The 12,249-nt window shown below is 46.3% G+C and overlaps 1 protein-coding gene across 1 annotated transcript in view; it reads left to right on the top strand.

The window, feature by feature from the left end:
* EVA1C (eva-1 homolog C) overlaps window positions 1-6,022 on the top strand; it is a gene marked incomplete at both ends in the record, with an annotated part of 40,363 nt that extends 34,341 nt beyond the window's left edge. Inside the window, 3 exons of the mRNA XM_080349249.1 lie at window positions 3,245-3,316; window positions 4,004-4,093; window positions 5,634-6,022. Of these exons, the coding sequence (XP_080205375.1) occupies window positions 3,245-3,316; window positions 4,004-4,093; window positions 5,634-6,022 (551 nt within the window). The remainder of the gene's footprint in view (window positions 1-3,244; window positions 3,317-4,003; window positions 4,094-5,633) is intronic.
* Window positions 6,023-12,249: the final 6,227 nt, after the last annotated feature.

The raw sequence follows: 12,249 nt of genomic DNA, 5'->3' as shown, positions 1-12,249 counted from the left end.
TCAGCCTCCCCATGAGTTAGTTGTCAGGTGAGAGGCACTGCAGTAATTCAGCTTTATGTTGTTGAAGAGACCTGGAGATCTGTCTTTGCACTGATATGTTATGATACTGCACAGTTACCTTCATGCTGTAGTAACTTTATGAATGAGTTAATGGAATTTTCTTTAATTAGAGTAAGGATAATTATAACAGATCATTCTTTCTTGCACATCTGTTTACTAGAAAACCAGTGTATGTTTGTTTGCAGTGAGGTTATGCATTCTGTTATTTAGTGAAGTGGTTTTGCAAAAACACATGGGTAATAAATAGTGTTCTTGTGTGTTACTGGCACATTTTGAAGTCGTCTTCTTTTGCCAGATCCTACTGAGCTGTGCAATCTGAAGTACTAGCCAATTATTTGCAGGTCTAATTATTTCACAGATTATCTAGTGAACATGGGAAAAGTTTGGTCACATTCCAGAATAACATTTTACATTCTTTTCCCTCACTAGAACATCCCTGCTAACCAACCTGATGCTTCCCAAGATAAGGTAAATAGGCCTCCCCCTGAAGTGACAGGAGCACAACAGAGCAGACCACATTCTCTGAGGTCTGTGCCACATTTGAAAGTATTTCCATCTTGGTCAGGAATGTCAAAAAAAATCATACTCCCCACCTCAGTGGTCAGCAACTGTTTAGGGCTGGTTTGCCTTGCTGCATTTTTATTTTTGCAGTTAATTCCTGCTAGAAGAAACTTCACAGGAGCCAGGAGGTGCTGGTTTCTTGCAGGCTCAGTGCTCCTGATGACCTGCTCAGCATCATCTCATGTTTGCATGAGGTGACATCTTCCTGGCTCTTGCTGAGGCTGGACATCAGGAGCCTGTATCTGCACTCCTTGGATGCCACTCAAAATCTGTCTGTGGGTGCCTTTGGCAGCTCTCCATAGGTGACTGCCTCCAACCCTACTTGACAAAGTAGAGCTGGCACAAGTTGTAGCACAGATGTGATTATCTTGATAAAAATTCCTCATGCTAGCAGCAGTTACTCTGTTCAGCGACATGATGCAGCCAGTCCTAGTTAAAGTCCTTGTGTCTGAAACAAAGCCATAACAAATACGTGCAGTCAAGGCCCTTTTTTGTCCATGCTGTTTTGAACTGAGCATCCCCCTACAGCAAGTATTTGAATGGTGTATTAAATAGCTGTTCAAACGTTATGGGAAGACATGGGGAAAGGATTCAGTCCCGTAGCAAGCAAAGCCCTGGGAGGGGAGCAGGAAGAGCATCAGCGCAGTGAAGGAGCCCCTGGTGGGCACCAGGCCATGCGACAGGAGCTTCAGGTCACACAAAGGCTCTGGGTCTGGTGTGTCCTCCCAGGATGTTGTTCATAACACATGCACATTATCATAACAACCAGGCCTGCAAATTCAAATTGCAGTCTGAACACAAACCAACCTGCTCACTGTCTGCCTCATGCACCAACAAAAGCGCTCTGCTGCTGGAAAACGGTTCAGAATTCCGATGAGGTACAAGCCAAAATAAAAATGAGCTTATTCTCCCCTATCTCTGTTGGCCTTCTTTTGCAAACAGGAGCTAAGAGTCCTAGAAAAATTCCTTCATCGGGAAAGGACTTTGAGCCCACACACAAAGAAAAGTTCTGTTCAGAAAGAGTGCTATTTTTAGTTGTTTTTCAAAGGCAAACCATGCTAAGCCCCAAACCTCAGTCTCCTCTGTTCCATTTAACTTTCCCTAATGCTACTTCTTGGTAAAAGTTTCTATGTGGGATAGAGGTGAGCTTCATACTTGACATTTCTTCCTTTTCCTCCCCCTTCACATCAGTCTGAAAATCAATCAGTCTGCCTTCACGTAGTACAGGGAACAGGTGCCAAGATCTGGGTATCTGAAAGGCCCATTCATCTAACACAGAATATGTGAACTCTCGATGTTTGCATGATGCACCTGCTTTTAGCTCTTTTAATTATTTGAAGAAGAGTGTGAAAACTTATCAGGAAAAAAAAATTAATGCAGTGAGAAGAACACAACCCACTCCCACGCAGTGCATCTCATCCCGTCCTGAGCACCTTGCCCCCCAGTGACCATTTGTCTCAGAGGACGTGCAGACATTTCTCTAAGAATAAACATTTCTCTGAGAATTCCAGTGAACTATCTTCATTGAAAAACAGTCTCTAGACACAGTTCAGCCCAGTTGTTGGCCAATATTGTCTCCTATGCACCGGTTGGCACATCCCTCATGGGATAAAAAAAAAAAGGGGGGGGCCAAAACCAAGGGGCAGATCCCTGCATTGTGTGCAGCTGCACTGATGTTCTGGAGCTCCAGGTGGCCCAGGGCCTGGTGTGTGAATCCAGAGCTGCCCTTACTGGCCTCTGGCAAGAGATGACAGCATTCAGTGTCTGTTCCTTTGGTGTTTTGCTGATCTTTAGGTGAATATTACTAGCCGTCTCCCCGTGCATCCCATCCCTCACGCTCACTCTTGCCAGCCACACTTGCCCTTTTCTCCCTTCCCTGCTCACCTCACCTTCCTTCCAGTCTTCTTCCCAGTTACTTCATTCCCTTTTCCACCTCCTTTCCCTTCCCACCAGCGCTAACCCTGCGAGCACCGTGCTCTTTGCCACCATCCTGTGCAATCTGCTCTGGGTGAACCTGCTTTAGCAGGTGGGTTGCACTAGATGATCTCCAGAGGTCCCTTCCAACCCCAACCATTCTGTGACTCTGTGATCCTGTGTCGCAGCATCCTAGTGCTGTGCCTCCTGGTGCTCCAGATCTGTACGGGGTGGTGGAGGGAGGAGGACATGTCACTTAGCACAGCCCCTCTTCTGGGGCATTTGCCAGCCATCAGGGTTAGAGGACAACTGGGTTAGTAAAAGTCAAGGTGAGCCAGCAGCAGCCCCAGCCAGGGCTGGTAGGGTGGGATAAGCAGCACCGTGCTGCCTGGGGCTGCACCACGCACCACCTCTGCAAACACTCCTAGATTTCGGGCACAAGGCAGCATCTCTCGGCCACCGAGGAAGCTCAGGCTGGCTGCAGCACCGGGCCAGGCTCGCACACCGGCAGGGCTGGTGTTTGCCCTCGCTGGCTCCAGGCACAGCTGCCCACTCTGATTTCTGAGCAGTGGAGCCACCTGCTCCAATCCCCTCAGTACCACCATCAGAAATGCAGTTAATAAACCCAGGGTTGACAGTGGGGTTGGTAATTAACTGGGAATCTGGTTCCTAAAACTGACAGTAAACAATTTGTCTTTCATCTTTTCAGTTCCTAAATTTATCCTCACAGCTGTCAACCCCCTGGTCACTGATAGTAAGTCTTCTGTCAAACAGAATGATGGTACGTACTATCAAAAAAACATGGTTTGCTGCTTTCCTTTGTCTTTGATTGGAATAGGACTTGTTCCCACTGCAGAGCTTGGTCTGAGGGACATGGGGCAAGGTAATGGAAACCCTAATGAAACAGCTGCTGTCACAGCACCACTTCAAAACAAGTGACCCCTCCAGACCTACCCATAACCAGCATGCTGTCTGCTAACTTTGATTGAACCATGGGAAGAGTAACAATGAAACTACAATTGTTTCAGGGTTAGGACTCTATTAAGAGTTATGCCAACACCTACTCTTCTAAAGACAAACAAAATTAATGATGTGCCTGCTGCATATTTGCTGTCATCAATAACAGGAGTGTCCTGCTGGGAAGTCCATTTGAGAGCTGTGAAGCTCAATGAAGTAAAATTATTTCAGAAATCTTAATGGGAATAGGCAAGGGCTTTCATTTGTTAATAGATTATTTAAAATAAATTTACCATTTTCTAGATATTCAATATTTTCGATATATTTCAATATTTATTTTATTTATCAACCATTGTTCAGTCTAATGTTCCGCAAGGTTCCTACTGCACAGCACTACCCTGCCTGTGTTTTAGGTGTGCTTGCTAGTTTTAAAAGTTATTAGGAGAATATCAGTTCAGTAGCTTTGTCATCTGTGATGTGATTTAATGTGCTTTACCACCTTGTGTCACAGGTGTCGACCTTGATCCAAAGGAATCAAGACTTCCAAAGAAAGATGGAATTTTTGTTAGCAGCTCCTTGGCTACGTTTGCATACATTAGAGGTAGGAAAATGAGGCTGAGATTGTTTGGTTCATTAGATGGTGGCATTTGGGGAAAAGGGAGGATCACTTCAGAAGGTCATGACTGGTAATCCCATGTTTATAGTAATGGTATTATTACAATATAATCATGGTCTTGCAGATGGGACAATCACAGCATAATTGATATTTATAGAATATTTTCCATCTTGAAGGATCCAAACTCTTTTAGACACTGCAGCCAAGAGTTCTTTTTAATGAATATTTTTAATGGGGACTGTCGGTTGCTCAGTTTTTTTGGAAACCTGGTCCTGATCTGGGAGCAGTGCTGGAGACATCCATTTTAGGAAATGTTGGTTTGCATGCATGTGAGGATCATTGAGGGGCATTTAAAAAAAAACCAAAAACAAAAAACAAACCACACACATGCACAACAACAACAACAACAACAAACAAACAAAAAAAACCCACAACCAAACAACGACGACAACAAAAACCACCAAACCCAGCCATCTCTGGTATGGGACGTGGCAGGTTTTGTGACTAAGCAACACTAAGGCAGATTTTGTTCAGGCAGATAAATTTGTGATCCGCAGATCTCTAACACCATAGGAGAAGTCACAAATTTTAGAAGTGAGCAAAGGCTGATGTTGAGAAATGAACGGGCTGCCCATAGAGGTTACAGAGTCTCCTTCTCTGGAGACATTCAAGACCCAGCTGGACACATTCCTATGCGATCTGCTCTGGGTGAACCTGCTTTAGCAGGTGGGTTGGGCTAGATGATCTCCAGAGGTCCCTTCCAACCCCAAACATCCTGTGATTCGGGAGTGAAGACTGCTGCTTTTCTAGAAAATGGCAAGAACCACGCAGCTGTTGAGCATCATCCCACAGCCTTTGCCAGGGCTTCCCACACCAGCAACAACAGGCGGCCGCAACCTGGCAGCACAGCGAGACAGGCTGTCCTCAAACCCACAGACCCCACCACCCTTGAGACCTCCCAGCAACACCCCCAGTAGCCAAGGCCAGATTTCACAACCCATCCAGAAAGGCCATTTCCACATCTGTCTTACTTGTTGCTATGAGAAGTGATCTCTGACTGTCTCAAGGAGTTAAAACACTGCCTACCCAGCCCGGGCCTAGAGATGCTGCCGTAGCTTTGCAGAGCCCAGAGTTGCATTTCCCATGCCCCCTCTTAGCAAGGGTAAGGCCCATTTTGGCAGGATGGCTGGAAAAAAAAAAAAAGGATATGCTTCTGGTAGCTGGTTGAGAATGCTAGGAAGCTGCTAATAAAAAGACAGGACAATGTTGTTATTTTATAATGTTATTAAGAGGCTGGGATTTTTGCACAGTAATTGGAAGAGGCAGGGATGGCAGTGTTCAAACTGCAAGTGCAGGGTGGTTTCAGTGCATGACAGAAAAAGCCTCCTCCCCTGACTCCCTCAAGCACCCTCACATTGTTATGGCTGCATAACGCGGGGTGCTTTGGAAATGGGAGCTGACTCTCAGTGTAGCTGGGCTTTGGCAGAGTTTGTAAAGTGTTTAAGCACTGGCTTTCTGATTTCAGATCACCTTGAAAGAGCCGCTCTCCTCTTTGTGTCCAGCGTTTGTGTGGGATTAATGTTCACGCTGTGTGCTTTGGTGATCCGCGTGCCGTGCTCGAGGGACTTCCAGAAATTGCACAGGAAGAAGGATCAGTTAGTGCCAGAAAGTGACAGAGTGTACGAGAACAGTGAAAATGAGGAGGAGGAGGAAGATTCCTCTGATTCGGATGCCCAGGATGAGATAGCGGGACTTTACAGACTGTCTTACTCAGGTTATAATTCAGCAGCGGCAGCAGAACTGGCTGAAAGGATAGAGCGCAGGGAGCAAATAATGCAAGAAATTTGGATGAACAGTGGTTTGGATATGACACCTCCTAGAAATATGAATACATTTTATATTAATGAACAATAAATGGCTTATTTTGGATGATGCCTTAGCTCTTTTTTAAAAAAAAAGAAATGTACCTTCTGTGAAGGAGCGTTTATATGAGTGCATATAATTATTTGTAAAGTAAGAAGAAATATATGCAATAAAAGGAGAGTTTCAAACCCTTGACTGTCTATAAATAATTTTTTGAAAAACAGGTTTACAAGCTTTCGTAGTTTAAAGCTATGTTATGGATTACTTTTCATTGTAATTTGGGACCAATTGCCATATGCAGGTTAAGGAATATTAAAACAGGACAAAAATATTTAAGCAGCATAACATGGAGAAACATCTGTATTAGGACATGGCACTTGTCACCAGTTAGTGTGTTGCAGCTCATAAATTATATGCGAATATGCTCTGTTGATGAGAAATATGAATATTATTAATAGAGTGAGCAGGACAAAGTGAAGTTAAAAAAACGTTCTTTAAGATTTTTCTGGTGTTTTATTAACCAAACTGTTCCCCAATAGATCCCCTTCCTCTGGTAACAGTGATCTTGATTCCAAGGGGGTTAAACTCTGCTTCCTTGAGTCCAGCTGATGCAATTACTTAGAAGACGGACATGAAAGAAGGGTCCCTCTGGGCTGTGAGGTCCGGAAACTGAACTGCAAAGAAGTGCCTAGTATTTCAGTGACAATTTTCAGGGTTTGAGAATTAGTTTCCTTAGTAGCAGTCCCCTGGAGGTTAACTGCACCTGAAGTCAGGCACACTTCAGCATGCAGAGATTTCACAATACCTCTCGGTGTCTACAGCTGCTGTTTTAAAGCGCACAACCAACAGAGTTGACCAGCCCCAGGCAGAAATGCGTTGCTGAAGCATGGACATAAAGGCCTTCTTGTTAAGGAAAAGATCACCATTCAAGCATCAGAGGATACCTGCCTGAGATGTAATCCTGCTGCTATCCATGCTGGCACATGTGTGAAGCATAAGCTTGAAAATGCTTGAAAATGCTTGAAAATGATCTCATAAAAGGCCCTGTAAGTTGATATGTACTAAGAAGTCTTCCTTACATCCCAAGTTAAACGCTGTGTCAGTTTTTCCGATATTAAAGGATGGTTTAGAGCCAGCATTTAATTGAAGGTTAAATTCTCAAGTTTTTTTTTTTAAGTTCAGAATCTTCACTTGGAAATTGTTCAGACTAGTCAGATTTGGTTTCAGTCGGACAGAAAATTAAATCAGAAATGGATCTAAGTTGAAAACACAACCTTCCTGTCTTTAAATAAAATGTCTCCGACATTTTAACTGCAGTCCACAGGGAATTTACTGAACAAAAGGAGGAAAAGCGTCACTTCCTATTGGTAATACTTCATGGGTTCATTGTGCTTTCCCGCTCAGATGCTCTGCGTCTAGGTACAGTGCAGTAGTATGAAACGCTTGGAAATAAAGTGACATGACTTGTCATTTCCTACTGATACAAAGTCAAATTAAGCATGGGAAAACTTTAATGGGAGGAAGGGGGCTTGCTCGGATGACTAAGGCACAATCCTGTGCTCAACTGGAAAAATCTTAGCAGTGATTAGCATCCTATTAGCGGAAGGAAGAGGGGCTTAAGAGACGGACGGAAAGCTGAGGTCGTCGTGGTGCTGGGAAACCACATGAAACCCACGGTGCAGCCCAGGAGCCGGGCTGTGTGCCCACTGGGACTCAGCTCTCCAACCCTTCCAGTAGAAAGTCATCATAGCCTGTGCCACTGCCCAATATTGATGAATAGGAAACCTCATGCCTTTGTCCTGAGGGTGGTGGAATGCAGGTTTTCCTTTCACCAGCGCTGTGTGGGACAGCTCTGGGCAGGAGCCGGCTCCTTCTTCCTGGCTCATAGGGGCAGGTGCCACCCATTTCCTGGTCAGGGAATCACAGAATCAAAGAATGTCCTAAGTTGGAAGGGACCCACAAGGATCATCGAGTCCAACTCCTGTCCCTGCATATGACAACCCCACAGTTCACACCATGTGTCTGAGGGCATTGTCCAGTCTCTTCTTGAACACTGTCAGGCTTGTGGCCGTGACACCTCCCTGGGGAGCCTGTTCCAGTGCTCCACCACCCTCTTGGGGAAGAACCTTTTCCTCATGTCCAACCTGAACCTCCCCTGGCACATCTTCCTGACATTGCCTCAGTTCTGTCATTGGTCACCAGAGAGAAGAGCTCAGCACCTGCCCCTCCTCCTCCCCTTGTGAGGAAGCTGTAGCCACCATGAGGTCTCCCCTCAGTCTCCTCTTCTCCAGGCCGAACAAACCAAGTGACTTCAGCTGCTCCTCATATGACTTCTTTTCCAAACCCTTCACCAACTTTGTAGCCCTCTCCTGGACACTCTGCAGTAGCTTTATATCCTTTTTACCCTGTGTTGCCCAGCACTGCACACAGAGCTCCAGGTGAGGCCGCATCAGTGCAGAGCAGAGCGGGACAGTCACCTCCCTGGCCCGGCTGGCAATGCTGTGCTGGATGCACCCAGGACACGGGTGGCCCTCTTGGCTGCCAGGGACACTGTTGGCTCATGTTCAACTTGCTGTCAAACAGAAGCCCCAGATCCCTCTCCACAGAGCTGCTCTCCAGCATCTCGTCCCTCAGTCTGTATGTACAGCCAGGGTTGCCGTGTCTCAGGTGCAAAATCCAGCACTTGCCCTTGTTGAACTTCATGTGGTTGGTGATTGCTCAGTTCTCCAGTTTGTCCAGATCACTTTGCAGGGCCCCTCTGCCCTTGAGAGTGTCAAAAGCTCCTCCGAGTTTTGTGTCATCAGCAAACTTACAAAACAATCCCTCAAGTCCTGAGTCTAAGTCACTTACAAAGACATTGAAGAGTGCTGGCCCTCATATGGATCCCTGTGGAACCCCACTAGTGACTGGTGACCAGCCTGACATAACCCCATTTACTAGAACCCTTTGAGCCCAGCCCATCAACCAATTGCTCCCCCACTGCATTGTGTGTTCATTCAGCTGTATGCCGGACATCTTGTCCAGGAGGATACTGTGAGAGACAGTATCAAAGGCTTTACTGAAATCCAAAAAGATCAGATCAGCAGGCTTCCCTTGGTCAACTAGGTGGGTAACCTTGTTGTAGAATGAAATTAAGTTGGTCAGGCAAGACTTTCCCCTCGCAAACCCATGCTGGCTGGGACCAGTGACTGCGTTGTTGTTCAGATGTTTTTCAATAACTCCCAGAACACTCTTCTCCATGACTTTGCCAGGCATAGAAGTGAGGCTGACAGGCCTGTAGCTGCCAAGGTCATCCCTGTTGCCCTTCTTGTAGATTGGGACAACATGTGCCAGGTTCCAGTCTTCTGGGACCTCTCCAGATTCCCAAGACCATTGAAAAATCACAGGGAGGCATCTCGCTACGATGTTAGCCAGCTCTTTAAACACCCTTGGACGGATCCCATCAGGCCACATCGACTTGTAGCAATCTAGCTGGAGTAGCAGATCCGTACAAGTTCAGGATTGATTGGGAGTTTATTGTTCTCGCAGCCACGGTTTTCCAGCTCAGGGTTATGGGGGCCCTCAAGTCCATCATCAGCGTTGAACACTGAGGCGAAGAAAGCATCAAACATCTCAACTTTGTTTATGTCCCTGTTAATAAGGTCAGAAAGAAAGGGGAACTGACCTACCTCCAAACAATTCCTCCTGCTGACAAGCCATCCTAGTAAAGCAGAGGCCACCATTTGATTGCAGAGGGTGAGCTGGGCTCCACCACAGGGTGCGCAGGGCCGAGGGCAGGGGCTCCCAGGGGCTGCCCCTTCCCCAGCACGGTGCCCTGTTCTGGCTGTCTCCAAAATGCTGAGCCCCAGTCAAACTCCCTCCTGAAGAGCCTGGGGCACACAAGCCAGCTGATCTCCAGCAGACCTATTTTTGTAAGTTATCTGTCTGGCAGTTAATGTTAATACTCACTAAAATCTGTGTATTTTCTTTCTTCATTCTTTATCTGTAAGCTCCTGTGAGGTTTTAGTTATGAGTCTGGCATCAGAACAAAACACAGCAGTTAGTCTTCCAACCAGACTTTGACTTTGCTCAAGCCTAGGTAAAATTAGCACATCCTAGGGTGGTTGAGGAGAGAAGTGGAAGTGTGGTTGAGGTTGGAAGGCACCTACGGAGGGCATCTGGCCCACCCCCCTGGTCAAGCAGGGCCACCTGCAGCCAGTTGTCCAGGACCATGTCCAGACAGCTTTTGAGTATCTCTAGGGATGGAGACTCCACAACCTCCCGGGATAGATACTCCACAACCTCCCTGGGCAACCTGTGCCAACGCTTGGTCATCCTCGTGGTGAAAAGGTGTTTCCTGATGTTCAGAGGGAATCTCCTGTGTTCCATTTGGTGCCCATTGCCTCTGGCCCTGTCACGGGGCACCACAGGTCCTTTCCCTGTTGTTTTGCTCACTTCATCCATGTGCATTTTCCATTTGATTGTCCTGCTTTGTGGTTCCCAGCTGAAAGCAGGGGTGCTTATTCCTGGTGATGAAGCAACCAAAGTGGCAGCGGATCAGCAGAAACCAGTCTAACTTAGAGGTTGGTCCCTTCTTTGGAGAAAAACTGCAAAATACTTCACTTTTCCCAACTCCCAGTTTTCTCAACTACTTTTACAACCCTGAAGGAAAAAAAATCCTCTGTATTAAAGTGAAAATAAGCAATTTATTTTTCTGTTACCTTTGCCTATTTGCCTGTAAATGACTTAACAGACCAGATTCTCTCCTGAATTCCCTCCCTACCTGCTGCCACAGGCTGCAGGCGGGCAGTGGAAGATTTCCATGGGTGACAGAGAAGAGCCTGATTCCCAGTCTGGAGCATTTCACAGCCTCAGGGAATGTGTTTTGAGAAAAACAAAAGTGCTTAATAATGCATGCCAATTTAATGTATCCTCAAACATGGTGGCAAAGCCATATCATGAGCCCCAATACCAGGAGTAACTCAGCAGGGCAGGGAAAGCAGCTTTTGCTCCAAACTGGGAGGTCAGGTTTCACTCAGGAGCTGTTCCTTTCACTGAATTGTTTATAGTCTGACTTTGGGTTGCTATTTTATTCTTTTTGCATAAACTTTCCAAGTCTAACTGGGGAAAGCTACCAATTAGTGGTTCACTTCATTCTCAAATGTTCACTGTTCCCAGCAGCCTGAAAATTAGAATGAAAACAACGAAAAACCTAAGAAATAGGCACTGAATTATTTCGATCTTTGTGCAGTGGCACCCTCTGCGGAGAAAGGATCCAGCACAGAAGCCAGAAAATTAATGGGGAGCTTATTTACCTGACCCAAGCCCATGCAAATCACATTTTTATGGAAAAACACAGCATATGCCCATTAAACAGCATTCACATTGAGTCAGGCTCATTTCAGTGGCAGGTCTGCTTTACTGGAACAGGAGCAATGGTAAGAAGAAATTAGATTTGCCTGGTTATTAGTGGATGTGTAAACCGAAAAATAATAATTAAAAAAAAGAAGCAGAAATGCTGCAGCTGATATCTACTTCATTTTGAGGCTAAGGACAGAAATATTATTGAGGAGGGTGCCATAGGGCAGCAGCACTACGGCACTATGAGGGGTTGGGGGTGTTCAGGGCTGGCAGCAGGATGAAGTTTCAGCCATAAAATCTGTGCAACTGCCCAGAAGAGCAGCCTAAGAGGAAAAACATCACAAAGGAGAGCTTGCAAGTTGTTTGGCCATAACTATTAGGTTCATGCTACATGCATGGCTGGGCAATGACATGTTTTTGAAAATGACATAACCCAGCATTAACACCTAAACTCCTTGGAGGGCAACGTGCACTGCTGGTGCGGCTGTTCTAGCTCCCTGGTCCTGCCTTTAAAATGACCCAGAGTTCACCACTGGGAATCCCCGGCTGAGGCTGCAGGAAGCAGTAAATATAATAAATCCTTCCGCAACTAGCACCTTTTATCAGCAGCCACTGAGGTGTGGCATCTAATGCCGGTGTGATGCTGTGGCCAAAAATCCCCAGTGTCACCTCAGCGATTTCGCAGGAGGTACCTGTGATCATCAGGCCAGCGCGCTGGTGCCCAGGGGGCCAGAGAGAAGCGATAGAAGGTGCGGGCAGGGCTGGGGGCAAGTGGGGGTGAGGGCAAAGCCTGGGAAAGCAAAACTGTACGTGAGCAAGGAGCGAAACCAGGTGTGGAAAGCATCCAGTTGGCTTCATCTGCACGCTGGGAAGCCTGAGGGTTAAATGACCACTAACAGCTTTTTTTGTAAGATGTGTGGCTGAGCGATGGAGGATTG

Source organism: Nesoenas mayeri, assembly GCF_963082525.1.
Source record: "Nesoenas mayeri genome assembly, chromosome: 1".
In the NCBI taxonomy this organism is placed as follows: Eukaryota; Metazoa; Chordata; class Aves; order Columbiformes; family Columbidae; genus Nesoenas; species Nesoenas mayeri.
Note: the sequence above shows the minus strand (reverse complement) of the source record. Positions and strands in the feature narration are given on the sequence as shown.